Source organism: Elephas maximus, chromosome 2 (genome assembly GCF_024166365.1).
Source record: "Elephas maximus indicus isolate mEleMax1 chromosome 2, mEleMax1 primary haplotype, whole genome shotgun sequence".
In the NCBI taxonomy this organism is placed as follows: Eukaryota; Metazoa; Chordata; class Mammalia; order Proboscidea; family Elephantidae; genus Elephas; species Elephas maximus.
The window spans coordinates 62,728,057-62,749,483 of NC_064820.1; the positions used below are offsets into that span (position 1 = coordinate 62,728,057).

General features: G+C 38.6%; 1 protein-coding gene across 2 annotated transcripts in view; it reads left to right on the forward strand.

Moving 5' to 3' along the window:
- Window positions 1-351: 351 nt before the first annotated feature.
- RAB3C (RAB3C, member RAS oncogene family) overlaps window positions 352-21,427 on the forward strand; it is a 308,656-nt gene continuing 287,580 nt past the window's right edge. Inside the window, exon 1 of one of the 2 annotated variants that reach the window (XM_049864094.1) lies at window positions 352-619. In XM_049864094.1, the coding sequence (XP_049720051.1) occupies window positions 602-619 (18 nt within the window). In that variant the 5' untranslated portion in view covers window positions 352-601. Of the gene's footprint in view, window positions 620-1,183; window positions 1,414-21,427 lie in introns of those variants that run through there. The other variant, XM_049864085.1, reaches the window with a different exon arrangement.

A 21,427-nucleotide genomic window follows, 5' to 3' on the forward strand; every position in this document is an offset into this window, starting at 1 on the left:
AGCTAAAGAGAATTGGGGGTGATAAGTGTAGCAGAAGTATAGTTCCAAAATTTCAAAACCATTTTTACACTAGTCCAGGCGGAGTAGGATTGTAACATAAGGAATAACTGTTTTAAAGAAAGGACAGCCTAACTTAAAAAAGGTCTCCCAGCTCATTCTGTGACGGTGCTTCTGGGCTCTGGTGATGAATGTGTTCATGTTGCATGACTTGCTTTGGGTAAATACCCCAGTGCCCTATCAGCTCTGCAGCCCGCGGCCAGTGGCTACTGCGTGTGAGCGCTAATGACGATGGAAGGTGCCTGGGGGAGGGCCTGGGGAGGGGCTGCCCAGCGCGCTCGCGCCCCTGGCACTTCCTAGGAGACTCTCAGCCCTTTCTCTGCAGCTGCCAGTTGGAGACTCCAAGCTTCCCCTACAGAGGAAAGAAGCCGTCCATCTAAATCTGCTGTCCATTCCATGTCCCTCGTTTCTCCCTTCACCAGCTGCCACCCTTACCGCTTCCATTGTGCCGTGCCTTTCCAGTTCAGCCCCCCTTCCTGCGAACGACCCCAACCCGGTTTGTAGCAGAAAGGCTTTTTTGAGAATTTCGGAACCTCGGTTTGCAATGGAGCTGTATGGAAAGGTAAGCAGCTCAGCTTGCTCAGGGTGAAATTTCGTTCTGACGGACTTTGGAGTGTGTGTGTGTGTGTGTTGTGTGTTGTGTGTTCATGCTCATGCCTTCTCAATGCAATTGTGCGAATAAACCACTTTTCGTGTGTGTGTGTCATTTACCGTCTTTCTCCCCCGCGTTTGTTGAACGAGATTGTAAAACCACCCCACTCTGCCTATGGAAAGGTATAAACTTTCCCCATTTGAGAAGGGGAGGGGTGGAATGGAGAGTCTCAGAACGCAGCGCAGGCTTCGTTAGTATTAGGAATTAGCACAGGATACCGCGTGTCTTAACCAGGAAATCACAATCTGGCTTCGGAAGGCCATCGTTAGCGGAGAAAAAGCTCCAGCTGAGATGAGCTGGGTCACTTTTGCCTGCGTTTTGCGAGGAAACGGCCTGGGGCGGAGGAGAGCGCTAACTGCCGGGAGCGAGCCAGCTAGAGGAGAAGGTAGGCTTGGCGGCGAGGGCCGACTGGGGGAGCTAGGTTGTTTTATGCTTGTTTGCCGGGAAGTGTAGTTCGCGGCTGGCCGGTTTCCAGGGAAGTCCGGCAGGACGAGACTACAACTCCCAAGAGCGCACGGGGCTCTGGGCCAGTACGCGTGTGCGGCGCCAGGAGGGACAGCTCCGGTGCTGATGTTGGAGCCGGTTAGTGAACCCCAAGTGTGCAGAGTGTGGAGCGTGGAGCTGTGCACGCGTGATCCGGCCAGCTGTCTTAGCAAGAGATAAAGGACATTTTGCCAACAATGAGACACGAAGCGCCCATGCAGGTGGGTCTATGAATAAAGTGTGGCCTCAGAAGGCGTAAAGGGAGATGGTTGCTCCTCATTTCGGGCACGAACTGTGCCCAGCCGAAGGAAAGGTCTAGGCGGCCACCGGCGGAGACGCGGCTCCGGGACTGGGTCCTGGGGACAGAGTTGGGTTCTTGTGAGCTCATGGCTGTGACTGGTGCTGTCTTGGTGAGGGACAGGGATATTCGTTATCTTTGCGGGCTCCGCACGGAGGGTGAGAGGGTCTGTTTAAAACGAAAACCCCAGCAAACAAAAGTCAGAGGAACATGCAATCTCGTGCTGGCATTGATCTGCCCTCTTGGCTTCCCTGGTTTGTATTCAGTGTACAAAAGCACAGACTTAAGGAAGATCAGCCAGGTCCGGGGTTACGAGCTCTCCACTGGAGTAAGGAGAGATCGAATTCCTTTTGGATAGGAGCGCGTTAAGTAGGGGGAAGCCAATATTAGCGTCCGCAAAGCCCCCTTTCTTTAATTAGGGTCCTAATAATATCAGCGGAAAATGAGAAGCTCATCCAGGCTTGGCTCACCCTACAACTATACCCGTTGCTGTCGAGTCAATTTTGGACTCACACAGCTGGTTTACTCCTGCGTGCCGAAGAACTCCCTCTGAGCTTTCCTGTGTAATGTGCAGGTTGGTTGTACGCTCTGATTCCACATTTCAATCAGATGCTTAGATTTGCTCCTTCGAGAAATGCAAACGACCCCGGTGCAAAAGTGCTTTTGCTTAAGTTTTATTTGTAAGTAAAGATGAGTGATATTTTCTCCTTTGTATGTACAACCAGTTAACGCTAAACATCAGCCTGTGTTTGTTAACCAAACGGGGTGTTACCGTTGAGTAACAGAAAGGCACTTTATGAATGGGGTTGAGAGAATGGAACACACCATTTGAAATGTGTTTTCTCTTGAGAACCCTCCTCTGCTTTCAAATGCAACCATATAGGCATTTGACTTTATTTCACGTTTAAATGTTTTCCAATTGCTATCTTCTGAATCAAGAACTTTAAACTTAGGCTTCAATTTACTTTTAATTTATTTTCTGGGTTATGTATGTTAAGATACACTAACTGGACTATTAAGTCTATAGAATGTGTTTGTTGAAAGATTATATAATGGAAGCCCTCAAATTACCTTATGAGTTATTGAAATTTTGATACGTTCCATAGGACAGTGACCCCATTGTGTCTTCTAATACCTCTGTTTGTAACTTTGCATTTCATTATAGACCTGATGTGAAAAAATCTGGACAGACAATAAAGGTGCAGGCTGTTGCAATCAAGACCTATCGGCTTATGATAATTTTCTGATACTAGAGGGTCTGTCAGGAGCCAACAGATGAAATTAATCATACTTGATTAGAAATAAACATTGATGATAGACTTTAAAAGTAGCTTATTATATTTAAAGTCAATCCCGTGTATCTTCGAAGTGTTTGTCAAAATAACTAACTAAAATATTAACCATACTGTGTATTCATTTTTATTTTCTTACAGAAGTTGCTTAAAATGGTAAGAAAGGTTATTCTAATTTTACAGAACTGTATGAAATTAATGCCTTTGGAAATATTTTAAATTATTTCATGTGCCCACTAATTATAGTAGGCACTGTAATTCTACATTTTAGTTAAAACTTGAAGAAATAATTAATATAAAAATCAGGCAACATAAAATTAATCTTCTGGTAGATAGAGTTTTTTTCATATTTGTGATGGATTTTATCATTGGACTAGATTTTTGAAATTTAAAGATTTAAATACCCAACTGGTATCATGAATAATATGTACATTTTAAGAAACCAAGTACTATTTTTTTTATCATATTTTATTAAAGAATATGCATTGATTCAGTTTAACTAGTAAATATGCTGTTGTCATGGTGACTTTCCTCTCCATTACTATAAGGTTTTTAAAAAGATATAATGATAGGGGGTGCTCTGGTGGTGCAGTGGTTAAGAACTATGGCTGCTAACCAAAAGGTCAGCAGGTCAAATCCACCAGCCACTCCTTGGAAACCCTATGGGGCAGTGCCACTCTGTCCTGTGTGGTTGCTGTGAGTTGGAATCAGCTCGATGCCAATAGGTTTTTTTTTTTTTTATATATAATGATAAAAAAATAATGATAGGAAGAGTAAAAACTATAATGTGCTTAATTCTTTTTTAATGGCAAACAAGGTCTCGGCGCCCATGCTTGCTACTCATAATTGTATTTCAGGTGAGTTTGGTATATAAAAATGCAGTAAGATAAATAGTTGACATTTCATATTTTTCCATTTAAAGACTATACCACATCATCATTTTAAATATATGCCCAAACTATTTTTTACTTTGGTTTCCAGACGATGAGTCACAAGCAAAACCTCATTCTATAGTTTCATTATCCTAAGAGATTTGCTTCTCCTTTTGAAAATATCCATTTAGTTAATTTGCAAATATGAAACAAAATAAAACTTTTAGTTTAATTGTTGATTTTCTAATTTACTTATTATATTTCCTTAAAACAAGAAAGCCTTTTTGAAAATTACATAATGGCTTTTAGAAAGCATTTGATGCACCTATGTAGAGAGTTCGGTGTTCTGTTCAAGGTAGCTATCTTTGATATACGCATATTTTCTGGGGAATCTTTATTTCTGAATCAATGGAAAATGAGGGATACTAATTGTTCTTTTATAGTGATTATTAAAGCAATATACAATGATGGTCTTTGATATCTGTATTTCCTTTGCAACTAAATAACCAGGAATAGCATTTGGTAAGTGTTCCAAGTGATGAGCTTAGAATTTTAGTGCAGGAGATGGTCATTTTATGTCTTCTAATCCAGTGCCTACAGAAGTGGAGAAGAGCAGGGCTAATGACTTGAGGGCATGACTCTGGTGTAAAAACTGTCCTTTGATTCTGGAGCCAGACTGGATATATTCCAGTTTATCCAGTGCCTTGTCTGTGCCAAGTACTGTGTCTTGCCCTCAGACTTCATTTAATATTTATAACAATCCTTTAGCCTAATTACAGGCAAGATAACTGGAGCTTATGAAGATTAAATAACTTTCCTAACATGGTAGAGTCCAAATTCTACCAGATCTCTCTGTCTACAAAGCCTGTGTTCCTTCTTCTGTTATTTTTCGTTCCGCAAGAAGACCCAAAAGGGTAGTATAAAGAATGTGGACACTGTTGATATAATTTGATTCATTCGTTTTGTTCAGAAGACAGAAAGAATGACCCTGTCTTCTCTTTATAAAATAAATTGTGTGAACTTAACCAAATATTTGATATGGGCCAGTGTTTTATGTCTCCTGGATCTGTAATCACTTGCAGGACCAAAGTAGAATCAATTGTCTCTGATTAAATGCTGACTCTTCAGTTTTGTTATCCACAGGTTTTGTGGGTCATCTCATAAATGCAGAGCCTTCTGACTATGGAAAAACTTCAAAGAAAAATATCCAGCCAAAGCATGGAGCAGTGTGCTTGGAAAAAAAAAAAAAAAAGTTGTTTGGCTAGCAATGAGGTGGACTGAAAAAAGAATATAGTTGTAGGCTGAAGATGAAGGCGAGATGAAAACTGTAGAATATTAAATTATACAGTTGTGCTGTATGCAAAAACAACTTACAAAGAAAGTCCAAATATCATTGTTTCATTAGGCTATGGAAAGTACATGGTATTTTTGCATTTTATGTTGAATTTGTGACCATATCCAGCATCCTTGAGGATCCCTTTCTTTTTGTAAGAAATGGAAGTTTATCCTCATCCCTCAAAGAAACAGAGAAAATCCCTGGTGGGCTTTGGAGAAATAAGAAATTACTTTCTACTCCATTTGGGCTAACTCTTCAAGTATCTACCTGTCTTCCATAAAGCAAAGTGGTAGATACGGAGGGTACTTAACCCATAGTAAAAATAGATTTACACTGTGCAAGAATAAGTTTCCATTTCCAAGAGGTTGTAGATTTATTACATGGTGCCATTTTAGGCTTGCATTGGACCTGGATATTCCTTTCTTAACCACCATGAATTAAGAAGGAAATATATTTTATGCCCAGGCATGGGTTTTCCTGGGACTGCCCTTAAGCCAAGGACACCCATCTCAATGAGTACAAAAAACTGGGCCACTTGAAAAATATTCTTGTGTAAGTTAAATGTTGTCCAACGATTTCCCCCCTTTTATCATTCATTAATTTGGTTCAGAGGTTCTAAAGGAACCATTTTAGTAAGTCTATTACAAAGAATACTGCAACCTGTGAAGATTACATCTTTGAGAGCTAGATGGAATTATAGAGATCTATAATATTTTGTGTTTGTTGGCTTATAGTTTTTTGTTTTGAGGGAATATTTATATACATTGAAACACATAAATCTTATAAGTGAACAATTTGGTGAATTTTGATAAATGGATATACCAATGTTAACACATATTGCTAAAAAAATATAGGATATTTCCATCACCCCAGGATGTTCCTTCATGTTTTTTTTTTTTTTCCCCAAGTTAATCCCTCTACACAAAAAGTTTGGACTTTTTCACTATAAATTAGTTTTGTTCGTTTTAGAACTTAATGTGTTTCGAGAACATACAGTATGTACTCTTTTGAGTCTGGCTTATTTTGCTCAGCATAATGTACGTGAGATCGATTCATGTTGTTACATATGTCAGTAATCCATTCTACTTTATTGCTGAATATTATACTGTTGTATCAATCTATCACACTTTCTCAATTTATTCTCTTCTTTTTGATGGAAGACATTGAGGTGGTTTCCAGTTAGAGGCTACCATGAATGAGGCTATAGACATTCTTGTATTTTATATTATTTATAATAATGTGTGTTCATTTATCATGGGTTAATACCTAAAGAGTAGAATTGCTGGGATAAAGAGTAAGTGTATATTTAGTTTTATAAGAAACAGTCAAATCATTTTCCAAAGTGGTACTGCCATTTTACCTTCTCACAGAGTGTGTGAGTTTCAGTTTTTCCATATCCACACACACATGGTATCAAGGGTGTTTCTAATTTTGGTCATTTTAATGGGTGTTTTTTGGTATCTCATTGTAATTTGAGTATGTATTTTCCTGATGACAAATGATGTTGAGCATATTTGTGTGTGCTTATTGGCCATTTACATATCTTCCTTTGTGAAATGTTTCAGTGTTTTAGCCATTTTTTTGTGGAGTTGTTTGCTTTTTTATTGTTTAATTGTAGATTTTTATATAATCTTGAAAAAAGCCCCTAATCAGATATATATTTTGTGTTTTTCTCTTGGTTTGTGGCTCGTGTATTTATATATGAGTAGCATCGCTTGATGAGATTACTTTTATTTTTACTCCAGTTTATCATTTTTCATTTATGGTTATTGCTTTGGTATCCTATCCAAGAAATATTTTCCTATACACATGTTTCAAAGATATCTTCTCAAAATTTTTAGTCCAGCTCAAATTATTTTTTCTATATTGTAGAAGGTAAAGATTGAATTTTTTTCCCCCCATATATCAAGTTTTTCTAGCTTCTCTTGAGAAAATATTCCTTTCCCAACTGAGTTGCTTTAATGCCTTTGTCAGAAATCAGTTGACAATGTAAGTGCTTCTTTAGGTGGACTTTCAGTGTTCTATCTTTAGCCTGTTCATATTGACTCTGCTCCAGAGACCTTGCTAATTTTATTATTTCTAGTACTTTTTCAGAGACTCCTTATGAATGTCTACATTAATAATCATATCATCTGCAAATAGAGACAGTTTACTTCTTCCTTTCCAATGGCCCTAGTTTTTTTTTCTTTACTGATCAGGGAAGGACCTCCTGTGCAATGCAGAATAGAAGTAACGACAGTGGACATCCTTGTTTCCAATCTTAGAGGGAAATCATTCAATTTTTCATCATTAAATAGGATGTAAATGATTTTTTTTAACAGATACCTTTTATCATATTGAGGAAATTTCTTTCAATTCCTAGTTTTCTTTTAATATAAATTGATGTTGAATCTTGTCAAATGCTTTTTCAACATTTATTGAGGTGCTCATGGCTTATCTTCTTTATTCTGTTAGATTTTCACTGTCTTTTTCCAGTTGCACTAAAGGTTTTTCAATTTTATTTATGTTTTCAAGTGGCCAACTTTGGTTTTGTTAATTTTTTTGTTGTTTATTATTTCATTGATTTTGGCTATTTATACTTGTCTTCCTTCTGTTATTTTAGTAGAACCTCTATTTTAGCTACTTAAGGTGGAAATTCAAATCATTGATTTTAAATATTTCCTTTTTTTCTAACAAATGTAGGCATTTAATGTGATAAATTTCCCTCTTAAGTACTGCTTTAACTGCCTTCCACAAATTTCTGTGTGTAATATTTGTATTGTCTTTTATTTATAACTATTTTCTCATTTCCTTGTGATGTTTTTCTTTGGCCCTTGAGCTATTTAAAAGTGTGTTGTTTAATTTCCAACTATTTGGGAATTTTTAGATATTTTATTGATATTTATTTTTAATTTAGTTGCTTCCAAAGAACATACTCTGCAACATTTCAATCTTCAAAAAATTTTTAGACTTGTTTTAGGCCAACATGCGGTCTGTCTTCATGAACATTTCATGTACAATTGTGAATACTTCAATTTTGGTATATACCCAAAAGACCCGTTGCTTTTGAGTCGATTTGGACTCATAGCAACCCTATAGGATAGAGTAGAACTGCCCCATAGGGTTTCCAAGGCTGTAATCTTTATGGAAAAAGACTGGCACATTTTTCACCTGAGGACTGGCAGGTAGGTTTGAATTGCCAACGCTTTGGTTAGCAGCTAAGCACTTTAACCTGGTGTTGCTTAGATATTTTTATTTCGATTAAATTCTGGTCTAGTTATTCTATCAATTACTGAGAAAGAGTTTTTAAAATCTTCAACTATGATCACCAATTTGTTAATTTTATCTGTTAGTCCTTTCAATTTTTGCCTCATATGTTTTTGAGCTCTACCATCGAGTACTCATTTATAATTGTTGTAGTTTCCTGAAGAATTTTCCTTTTTGTTGTTACAAAATGTCCCCCTTTATCTCTAGTTATACTCCTTCCTTGAAGTCTATTTAGTATGAAATTGGTACAGACACTGTTACTTTCTTAACAGTGTTTTCATGGTATGTATACTTTTTCATATATTTATTCAGTTTATATGCATCTCTGTATTTTAAGTGTGACTGTCATGGTCAACATATTGTTGGCTCTTGCTTTATTATCTAGTCTGGAAACTCTCCGGCTTTTAATTACAATTTTGGTCCATTTTCCTACATTGCAATGATGAATATGTTAGATCTACCATTTTGCTATTTTACAATTATTCTTTCTGCTTATTTTTGTTTTGGTTTCTTCTTTCCTGCCTTCTTTTTGTTTAATTAAATATTTTCAAGTATTTCATTTAATTAAATATTTTAAGCACTTCATTTTAATTCCTCTGTTGGCTTTTCAATTATACATCTTTGTAATTTTTTAGAGTTTATTATAAGGATTATGATATGCATCTTCAACTTATCATAGTCTTTTTAGAGTTACTAATAAAAAACTAAAAAAAAAAATTTTTTTTTTTTTAGTTTTTTATTGTAATACTAAACACAAAATGTAGTAGCTTTGCAGTAACAGAACTTCATTGACCTCATCCTTTGTGAAATTGTTATGATATATACTACATTTGCACTTCTTAAAAATCCCCCCAAAATAATCATATGTATTTTTTAATTAAGATAAAAGCTATACACACACACACACATTTGTCTATCACCCAGTTAGAATTTCTGGTACTCTTCATTTCTTCCTATGGCAGCTGTTAAGTGCCTTCCAACTCATAGCGACCCTATGTAAAACAGAAAGAAACACTACCAGGTCTCGCACCATCTTCACAGTTGTTGTTATGCTTGAGCCTATTGTTGCAGCCACGGTGTCAATCTGTCTCATTGAGAGTCTTCCTCTTTTTTGCTAACCATCTACTTTACCAAAAACATGATGTCCTTCTCCAGGGACTGATCCCTCCTGATAACATGTCCAAAGTATGTGAGATGAAGTCCCATCATCATTGCTTTTAACGGGCATTCTGGCTGTACTTCTTCCAAGACAGATTTGTTTGTAGTTTTGGCAGTCCATGGTATATTCAATATTCTTCACCAGCACCGTAATTCAAAGGCATCAATTCTTCTTCAGTCTTCCTTATTCATTGTCCAGCTTCTGCATGCATATGAGGCGGCTAAAAACACCATGGCTTGGGTCAGGCACACCTTAGTCCTCAAAGTGATGTCTTTGGTTTTTAACACTTTAAAGAGGACTTTTGCATCAGATTTGCCCAATGCAATGTGTTCTTTGATTTCTTGACTGCTGCCTTCCACGAGCATTGTTTGTGGGTCCAAGTAAAATGGAATCCTTGACAACTTCAATCTTTTCTTCGTTTATCATGATGTTGCTTATTGGTCCAGTTGCGAGGATTTTTGTGTTCTTTTTCTTGAGGCATAATCCATACTGGAGGCTGTAGTCTTTGATCTTCATCAGTAAGTTCTTCAAGTCCTCTTCACTTTCAGCAGGCAAGGTTGTATCATATGCATATCGCGGGTTGTTGATAAGACTTCCTCCAACCCTGATGCCCTGTTCTTCTTTGTATAGTCCAGCTTCTCGACTTTTTTGCTTAGCATGTGGATTGAATAAGTATGGTAAGAGGGTACAACCCTGACTGACGCACACCTTTCCAGACTTTAAACCATGCAGTATCCCTTGTTATATTCAAATGACTGAGTCTTATCTATGTACAGGTTCCTCATGAGCACAATTAAGTATTCTGGAATTCCCATTCTTTGCCATGTTATTTCCTTATTGTCGTTCTGAGTTTCTGTCTGGTGTCATTTTTCTTGAACCTGAAAAACTTCCAGTAGCATAGTTTGTAGTGTAGTTCTGCTGGCAAAAAGATTCAGTTGTTTTTAATCTGATAATATTTTCATTTTCCCTTCCTTTTTGAATGATAGCGTCACTGCTTTTTGTTGTCGATTTGTTCTTTTTTTCCCTTTCAGTACTTTAAGCATGTTGTTTCATTATCTGCTGAATTCCATTATTATGTGAAGAAAGCTATTTTTCATATTATTACACTCTTATATGTAATAAACTACTTTTTCCCCCTCTGGCTGTTTTCAAGATTTTTTATTTAACTTTGAATCTTAACATTTTGAGTATGATGTGCCTAGGTGTAGTTTTCTTTATATTTAATGAATTCGGGGGCTGAATGAGCTCCTTAGATATTTAAATTTATATATATATATTTTACCAAATTTGGAAAATATTTTGACTATTACAGGTCAAGTATCTTTTTTTTTTTTTTATCTCATTCTTCCCTTTTTTCCCTTCTGAGACTCCAGTTACATGTGTATTAGATTTTTGCTAGTGTTCCACAAGTCACTGAGGCTCTGTTCATTTTTTTCTTCTTTCTGTTGTCCAGTTGTATAATTTTTAGTGGCCTATCTTCAGATTAGTTAATCTTCTGCTGTCTGTAGTCTTTAGTTAAGTCCCTGTAGGACTTTTTGATTTCTGGTATTATGCTTTTCATTTTAGATTTTGTATTTGTTTCTCTTTGCATAGTTTAAATTTCTCTGCTGACATTACCTATCTACCCATTCAATATGGCTTTATCTTCCTCTAATAATGCTTTAAAATAATTTCAACATCTGGGTCATCTTAAGTTCAGTTTCTGTTAACTGCTTTTTTTTCGTGACTATGAATCATATTTTTTTGTTTCTTCATATGCCTGTTTATTTTTTAATGTACACTGGCTATTATGGATGATTCATTGTGGGGACTCTATTTCAGTTATGTTTCTCTGAAAAGAGTTGAGTTTTATTCTAGCAAGTAATCCATTTGGCTGCATTTGAACTGTGGTCTGTGCTCCCTGCAGTGGGCAACAGCTTAAGTCTGTTTTTTTCAGCTTCCACCTGCTATCTTTACTAGGCCTTCTGGACTGTTCACTGTACGTATCTACTTCATTGATCATCCAAGAATTTGGGCAGAGTTTATATGCAGATTTAAGGCTAATTTTCCTGCAGCTCCCTTCTTTCCAGGACTTTTCTTCTACATTTGCTGCAGTACCAAACTCAATCCAAAGTATTCCAACGTTAGAATTTCATTGATTTGAGTAAAAATGATATTTCATAAAAAGACTTAGTGCTGGCTTCTTTTACATTCGAAACATATATTGTCAAGTGAAGATAGATATAAGCTCTTGGGATGAGATATTTGAATACTGAAAGAAATTATTAGGACTCATTTATAGTATTGTACAGAAACCAAGAAAGCACAATGATGAACTGAGCTTACAGAGAAGGTGATATAGAAATGTCAGTAATAATGTTAGTGCTTCGATTATTCTTTTAGAATTTTTTGGAAACGTATGTTTACATTTCAGTTTCTACATTTAAAGTATATTTCTATTGGTCATTGTTTCTGTGGTGCTGTACTTTTATCTTTGTTGTTTTGAAATAAAACTGTGGGCTGCAAGAGGATTTTTAAAAAATTTGAACAAGGTACAGAATTGTAAAAATAAAATAATAATGTTAACCATTACTTTCTTTTGCCAACTAATGTATTCCTTGACAGCTTTAACTCTGTGGACACAAAGTATCTTTTTCAACACTCCAAAACCAAACCAAACCAAACCCAGTGCTGTCAAGCCGATTCCGACTCGTAGCTACCCTACAGGACAGAGCAGAACTGCCCCATAGAGTTTCCAACGTGCGCCTGGTGGATTCGAACTGCTGATTCGAACAGCTGTAGTGCTTAACCACTATGCCACCAGGGTTTCCTTTTCAACACTAGCATGTTGCAGATTGGTTTGAAGTGTGATATCAGTTTTATCGAGGTTGTGAAGTGTCATTCTGCCCACTAAACAATGAAACCAGAGGGATAAATGTTCTAGATCTTCATTTATCTAAAAAAAACAAACCAAACACATTGCCATCAAGTTGATTCTAACATATAGTGATTCTATTGGACAGAGGGTTTCTAAGGCTATAATCTTTATGGAAGCAGCCTGACACATCTTTCTTCCCTGGAGAGGTTGGTGGGTTCAAACTGCCAACTTTTTGGTTAGCATATGAGCTCTTAACCACTGGGCCACCAGGTTTCCTCTTCAGTTATCTACTGAATGGTAAGAGGACAGGATCGCTGGTTATTTGAACTACTCCGGCATGTTGATTGGATTGCGTCTAGTATTAGGGATTTAGGTTTAGCAAACTTAAAAAAAAAAAACCACATTCTGTGGCTATCTGGCTTCATAACCAGGAAAAACTTGAAACTATAGTTACTTAGCTTCTACACACTGGGCTTTTTTGGGATCTGGGAAGCCAAATCACAGTTAACTTCAAGAGGTGAAGCATTGACCCTCTCATCATTTGTGTAGTTGCTTTTAACTCAGGGCTTTGATCTAGTTAGTTCAGGTTTGAACCTCTGCTGAGAATTTGCATTTCTAACAAATTCCCAGGAAACTATATGTAAGCATCACCTGGGGATCTTGTTAAACTGTAGATTCAGCATATCTTGGGTGGAAATGCAAATTCTCAGCAGGGAACTTGTTAGAAATGCAAATTCTCAGCTGAGGTTCAAACCAGAGTGAAACAGTTTGATGCCCTGTTTAGCTTAACTTTACTCCATCAAAGATAAATGAGTGTGACTTGTTAGCCAGCCAGTAGCTTGACTGGTATCTAAGGCTCATCAACTATAGAAAACTGTAAGCCAGCACTGATGAGGAACTTTTGTTGAAATGACCATAGCTTGAGGAACCTGAGAGAGCTTAAAGAAAGAATGTGTTAAGTACCAATTTGCAAACCTGTGATTTTCACATGGCACTAATCTACGACGCTAGCGTTAGCAGTAGAACAAGGCTTTTGTGAATGCTTGATTCACTGAACACCTGTCTGAGCGGTAGGACTGATGAAAAGGGATAATGGAAACACAGCACACCTGTGGATGTGAGCGCTTTTATAAATGTGCATGCCGACTTGTTCTTTGTAGTACATAATAGCAGTAGCTTTTGAACGAAAAGCAGAGATGATTATAACTAGAAAGTGATTCTGTAAGTCATCCTGACTGGTAAGATTGCACACTCTGGAAACACAGATATGAAGACTACTAAGCCACCAATTTCCTCATGAATGGTACACAAATCCTTTTGACTCATAAGTACGTGGACAAAGGATGATTGACTCTACACATAACCTACCCTGATGAAGGAATTAAGGGAAGATAGATGTCAAGATTTGGAAGCAGTCTCTAGAGCAAATATTTGGAGGCATTTTGCAAGGGCCCAAATGTTTAAAAAAATGTCTTAATGATGAAAACTTTCTGGGAAGCAAATATGTTGATATCAAAACTTAGTTTTTTTTTTTTTAATCTAAGGAATATTCAAAGTATTTTATTAGATAAATTTTGAGGTTTTTTTTCCTTATACCATTGTCTTAGGTTTGGTTTTCTAGAGAAGCAAAGCCAGGGAAGCATAGATAGGTAGGTAGGCAGGTAGAAAGAGAGAGATTTATCTCAAGGAAATGTCTCACACAGTTATAGAGAGTGGCAAGTCCCAAGTCTGTGGGTCAGGCATCAGGTTGGAGGCTTCTCCCGAGTCACGTAGCTGTAGGGGCTGATGAACCCAAGATCAGCAGGTAAGACAGTAGGCTGCTGACTCAGTCGGCAGAGGCTGACGAATTCTGAGATCAGCAGACAGTATGGCAGGATGCTGGCTCAAGTCTCAAGAACAAGAGGTCAGAAGTTGATGAATCAGATGCAAGATTCAGAGCGAGCAAGAGCCAGTGAGCTTTGCCAGAATGTTGATATATATCGGATGCAGGTCGTACCCCCGAGGAAACTCCTCTTGCAACTGATTGGCTGATCACATCAGATCACGTCATGGAGGTAATGACATTATATTACAAAATAGAGGATAAATATTACATAAGTGCCAAAGTACATCATTATGTAACTGCCAAACAATATCGTTGCATAACTGCCAAACCTCTAAGAGTCATGGCCCAGCCAAGCTGACACACAATCTTAACCATCATAGTCACATAGTCCTGGGTATGTCTATTCTGTTTACGTTTTTCTTTTCAGGAACAGATATGCTTATATCATTTTGTTTACTCTTTGAACACTGTCCTCCTGTAGGTGTGTGATGCTTTCTTATGGAGTGAGGGGAAGTAATGTCCAATTATGCATCATTTTAAAAAGATTCATCAAGAAAGTCAAGACTACCTTACTACCTACCTTACAGAGCTAAGCAGAGCAGAGGTGCATGTGCTCTGAAAATGTGATTACTGCTTCTTATGCTGCCATTCCTCTTCATAGCCTACCAAGGAGCTCAGTGAGTTATATCTCAGGTCCTCAGGAGGGTCTTGTTTTTAGTACCAGTTGCCACCGAGTCTACTCTGACTCATGGCGACCCTATGTGTGTCAGAGTAAAACTGTGCTCCATAGAGTTTTTAATGGCTGGTGTTTTGGAAGTAGGTCAACAGGTGGATTTCTACCTCCAGCCTTTTGGTTAGCAGCTGATCACATTAACCGTTTGCATGACCCAGGGACTGCCTGGCTCTTAATAGGAGAGAGATAATTCATTAGACACATTTCTCAGAATTCAGCTCACCTGGGCAGGCTGGACATTGTAGAGTGTAGACCCTTCTCAGCAAGAGTCAAACATATTATGGTGAGATCTGTTGTCACTGTATTGCTGGAAGAGGTGGCTAGTGACTACAGCAGCTGGTAGAGACCTCTGTGCTCTTATTTCACATCCCCTGGGATCTGGGCCTAAATGTCAGATTACTCAATCTCCTCTTACATACATCCCTGAGGCCTTGACAACGTGCACCTGCCCTGGCTTCCATGAGGCATTTGTTAATACATTGGATTGCAAGCCTTACTGATCAGAATCATAGGCGCAGCTTTAAAAACCATAGATTCCTGGTCCTTCCCTGAATATTCTAATTCTGCAGGTTACAGGTGGAGCTCTCTAAGTTTGAGATTCTTGAATCTAGTTCACCCTATGAGGATTCAGTTTTATATTCCTGAACAGTGATGAGATTATTTCAGGGAAAGCTTTAGTATACTTTACCCAGATCCATGAGAAAAGTTTTGAAGGATTCTTCTCATTTTGTAGCTGATGGAGAGGCCCTTTCATTTTTATAAATTAACATCTGCATACAGGAAGTGTGAATGTCAGAAATGTTTAATGATTATTTTTTACGTTTTAAGTTTAATTTTGTTGTGTCAAACTTATATATGGGGGAGGTAGTTCCTTGGCTATACAGAGCCAAGGAGGGATGTGGGGCTTGGGCTTTCAACCAAACCAAAACCAGACCTGTTTCTGTCAAGTTGCTTCTGACATAACAACCCTATAGGACATAGTAGAACTATCCCATAGGGCTATGGATGTAATCTTCGCAGAAGCAGGTTGCCACATCTTTCTCCCACAGAGTGGCTGGTGGGTTTGAACTACCAACCTTTCAGTTAGCAGCCAAGCACTTTAATTACTGTGCCATCAGGGATCCTTGACTTTCAGCCAGTCCTCCTGTTTTCCTGCCCTGGCGATCAGCTGTCCCACAATTCTGCTCTGACACACATGGGGTTGCAAGGAGTTGAAGTCAACTCAACAGCAACTGGTGTCCCACAAAACCACTCAGTTTTAGGCAAACCAGGACAGTTGGTCACCCTGGCTACGTCCCATAATCAAGATCTCTGTTGCTCTAATCCCTAGACCATTATAGATTCTGCAAGGTAAGTGTCTTGTGAGCTTTCCTAGCAGGCTTAGGATTCAGTGGTCTCTAGTTTATCTGGTTCCAGAACTCAAAATTTTGTTAAGCTTTCTTCTCTCCTGTTGTCTCTTTTCTTCTTAAGGATTTTTGCTTTTGCAGAAACATTTTTACCACTGTTTCAGAGGGGTTTGAAAAAGAATGGTGATAAACATCATGGGAGCCTCCAAATGATTTCTAACTATGAAATGAAAATATTGTGGACCTCAGTGGTTTTTCAAATTTAATATCAGAGGTTAGATTAAACTTCATTCAAAACCAAATCCAAGGCCATATGAGAAGGCAGAATTTTCTGTAATCTCTATCAGTTCCTGGGCTCCTTTTCTCATGTTTTTCTCACTGTACATTACTTGCATTCTGCTTCTTATTAGTCCAGAAGTGAAAACTAGCTCTCTCTCAATGTTCACAAAAGTCTACTCAAATCCAAGGATTTCATGAGTTTAGTAACTTTCCAGAAGTTTCTGGGTAGTAGGCAGGGTCATAGGGCAGGTCACATCACAGTTATAGGGCTTTTGGTAACGTCTTCCTCCTCATACCCCTTTTGGTCACAGAAAGCTTTCCATCTGCTTAGTTGCCTTCATCTCAGCATCTACCCTGAGCAGTATTTTGGTGAGTGCTGTCCATGTCATAATGTTTGAAATGAAAGAGTGTGTTAAGGTGTTCATTTCAATAATTATTAAAGTTTATAGAGTAGAAGTGTTGCGTGCCAAAACTGCTTGCCCTCTGAAGTTATGAAATAAGCATATTCTATGAAATTGATCATTTCTGTTTTGGAGAGTAGCATCAGTGGGAGTTGGGGAAGAAAGTGAGTGAATGGCGTTTGTATCATTTCAGTGTACCATAAGGGATAAGAAGGATGATAATGGCAGCTTTCATCAAGCACTTAACACATAACAACAACTTTAACTTGATGATCTCCTTTAATTTTTGTAAGAAAAGGTACTACAGTCATCCCTAATTAACAGATGAGGAAATTGTGGCTGAGAATTGTTAAAAACAAACAAGCAAGCAAAACACTTTGCTCAACATTACACAAGTAATAGGAGTCCCTGTTGTTGTTGTTAGGTGCTGCCGAGTGGGTTCCAACTCATAGCAACACTATGCACAGCAGAACAAAACACTGCCTGGTCCTGCACCATCCCCACAATCACTGTTATGTTTGAGCCCATTGTTGCAGCCACGGTGTCAATACATCTTATCAAGGGTCTTCCTCTTTTTTGCTGATCCTCTACCAAGCATGATTTCCTTCTCCAGGCACAGTCCCCTCCTGATTATCCTGATTGTCCAAAGTATGTGAGACAAAGTTTCACCACCCTCGCTTCCAAGGAACAATCTGGCTAAATTTCTTCCAAGACAGACTTGTTTGTTATACTGGCAGTCTGTGGCATATTCAATATTCTTCACCAATACCATAATCCAAATTGTCAGTTCTTCTCCAATCTTCCTTATTCATTATCCAGCTTTCACATACGTATGAGGCCATTGAAAATATCATGGCTTAGGTCAGGTGCACCTTTGTCCTCAGAGTGACATCTTTGCCTTTTAACACTTGAAAGAGGTCTTTTGCAGAGGATTTGCCCAGTACAATATGTCTTTTAATTTCTTGACTGATGGTTCCATGGGCATTGATTGTGGATCCAAGTAAAATGAAACCCTTGACAACTTCAGTATTTTCTCCATTAATCATGATGTTGCTTATTGGTCCTGTTGTGAGGATTTTTATTTTCTTTATGTTGAGGTGTAATCCATACTGAAGGCTGTAGTCGTTGATCTTCATCAATAAGTGCTTCGAGTCCTCTTCCCTTTCAGCAAGCAAGGTTGTATCATCTGCATATCACAAGTTGTTAATGAGTCTTCCTCCAATCTTGATGCCACATTCTTCTTCATGGTCCAGCTTCTCAGATTATTTGCTCAGCGTACAAACTGAATAATTATGGTAAAAGCGTATAGTCCTGGTGCACACCTTTCTTGATTTAAAACCATGCAGTATTCCCTTGCTTTCTTTGAACGACTTCTTCTTATCTATGTACAGGTTCCACACGAGCATAATTAAGTGTTCTGAAATTCCCATTCTTCTCAATGTTATCCATAATGTGTTATGATCTACATAGTTAAATGTCTTTGCCTAGTCAATAAAACACAGGTAAACACCTTTTGGCATTATCTGCTTTCAGCCAAGATCAGTCTGACATCAGCAATGATATTCCTGGTTCTGCATCCTCTTCTGAATCTGGCTTGAATTTCTGGCAGTTCCTTGTCAGTGTACTGCTGCATCTGCTTTTGAATGACCTTCAGCAAAATTTTACTTACATGTGATGTTGATGATATTGTTTGATAATTTCTGCATTCTGTTGGATCACCTTTCTTTCAAATGGGCACAAATGTGAATCTCTTCCAGTCAGCTGGCCAGGTAGCTGTCTTACAAATTTCTTGGCATAAATGAGTGAACACCTCCAGTGCTGCATCTGTTGTTGAAACATCTCAATTGATATCCCATCCCTAAGTGGCACAGATGGCTAAGTGCCTGGACTAGTAACCAAAACATTATCATTTCGAACCTACCCAGAGGTGCTGTGGTAACAAGGCCTGGTAATCATCTTCCAAAATGTCATAGTCTTGAAAACCCTATGGAGCTGTTCTACTCTGCACACACAGCGTAGCCATGAGTCAGAATCAACTCGATGGCAACTAACAACAACAACACACAAGTACAAAATAGCAGACCAGGAATTCTGTCTCAGGCAGCCCAGCCACAGAGACTGTGTTCTTTACCCATAAAAAAACAAAAACAAAACCCCAGTGCTGTCAATTCCGACTCATATTCACACAAAAAGGTGGAATGCTGTTTTTCATTTAGATGTCTGTGTGCACATCATTTCAGAACTGCTAGAGAAAATGGTATTTCTCGACCTCTCTGCATGCTGTGATTCCTAAGCCTGGATTTGTTGTACCTGGGTGCTCGCCAGCATCCCAGGCATGCACGAAAGATCCTCTGGCTTCAGCATCAGGGACGATGTGCTGGGGCTGCATCATGACAGCTGTCAGAGCTGCATTGTCAGAGTCCAGAGCCCTCTCCCAGCCACTGCAGTTCCCAGCAGACCTTACTTACAGTCCTCTGTGGTCGGGGTGTCTCCTTTATCCAGCTGCACAGCCCCAGCTCAGGCTCCTCACTTCTGTGAACCCTTCTGTACCCAGACCAGGAGAGAAGTGCAGCATGGGCTGAGAGGAAATCAATTGTCTTTGATACTAATAGGAACCATTTTTACATGGTTTGATAAATTTTGTTTCTTTTTTCTTGACATTATAGCATATGCATCTACAAATTTCAAAGTGGGTTTATTTAACAATCATAATGAATTTTAAAAATATATATCAAGTTTAGGTCATGTTTCTCTTCAACAAAGGAATCCATGCTTTGTAGAAGCAAAGAGAAATAGCTTCCTTGCCCCTTCCAACATTCTCCTCTGTGATTGAAGTTCCAGACTTGCTAATTTGGTGAAGAAAAGAGTGAACCAGCTGATCCTGCATATCCCTAACTCTTGAAAAAACTCATTTGGTCCAGGTAATCAGGGCTCAGTACGTTGCCTGAGAGGAATGAAGATAACTTTTTGAGAAACAAGAACCATTACACTTCAGCTTTCTCTCCAACCCATTGCTGTTGAGTCGATTCTGACTTGTATCGACCCTATAGGACAGAGTAGAGCTGCCCCATAGAGTTTCCAAGGAGCACTTGATGGATTTGAATTGCTGACCTTTTGGCTAGCAGCTATAGCACTTAACCACTACACCACCAGGGTTTCCAGCTTTCTCTCAGAGATCCTTAATTTTCTCACCTTTAAAACAGGGATACTAATAGTTATGCCTCCTTGGAATACCAAAAGGATCCTGGTAATTTATGTAAAGCACTTAGGACAGTGCCTGGTACATAATAAGAGCCATTATTGCTGTTATTACATTACTGTTACCCTGTACATATGCTGAGAGTTATCCACATCTACTAAGGAAGCTATGAGTGAGGTGGACACCCAGACAAAGGCTGTAAGGAGAATATGGGATTTAGCCTGAAGAATGCCTTTAAAATATTACAGTGATACACATCTTAGAAGCACCACTGTAACTTGGCATACCGTCATATTCATCCTTTCATGAGTCTTGTTGTTAGGTGCTGTTCAGTTGATTCCAACTCATAGCGACCCTATAGGACAGACTCGAACTGTCCCATAGGGTTTCCTAGGCTATAATCTTTACGGGAGCAAATTGCCAGGTCTTTTCTCCCTCTGAGCAGCTGGTGAGTTCAAAGCACTGACCTTTTGGTTAGCAACCAAGCACTTTAACCATTGTGCCACCTAAGATTTCTGAGTGCTGCTTCATTTATCCCAGACTGTTTATTTCAGAGGCCGGGGTTAGTTTAGAGTTTAAATCCGTTGGTGCCTTGGCTGCTTCCAAATCCCTGGACAGCATCCTCTCGGCTCAACAACAGTGACATAAGTAATGTCTTATTGCTTCTCAGCGGGCTTCTGCGAGCACAAACAGGAACAAACACATGGAGAGCTTGCTGGCCATGACTGCAGAACATCCCAGTCCAAATCGATCTTGACAGACAAGCAGACAGCCCCAAACCTGTGCCCAGATGAGGACATTGACCAGGAGAAAAAACTTGGAGTCCAGATGACAGCTGCCTGGAAATCCTAACCTTTAATATTCCCTTCTTGGTTTTAACAATTTAGTCTTTACTTTGAAGCTCCCAGCAATACTTCTTGTTCTTCCCCAGCTAACAACAATTGAGATTTGAAACTATTTTATGTGTTTCCACACTTCTAATACAATGTCCCATTCGTACTTTCATCCTTCCAATTTCAAAGAAGAATTTCTTTTTCTGAATAATTTAACCTTTCCTACCCCCATTGTCCACCAGGCGCTCCTTGGAAACTCTGTGGGGCAGTTCTACTCTGTCCTATAGGGTCACTATGAGTCGGAATCGACTCAATGGCGCTGTTTTTTTTCTGGGACCCCCATTGACCTTCAGGCTGTTACCCGTACTTGTAGCTGAAAAACAGTACATTTTTTAAATGACTTCTTTTTGTTTTCTTATGTCAGATCAGCAAAAAGGCTGAGTAGAGTTTAGATTTTTAAGCGCCTAAGTGTTTTCCTGAAAATAATTTGCTTCTCCCATTTATTTTGAAAAACAAATGTCAAAACAAGGAGGAACAATTTGGAATAAGAGGCTGAGGA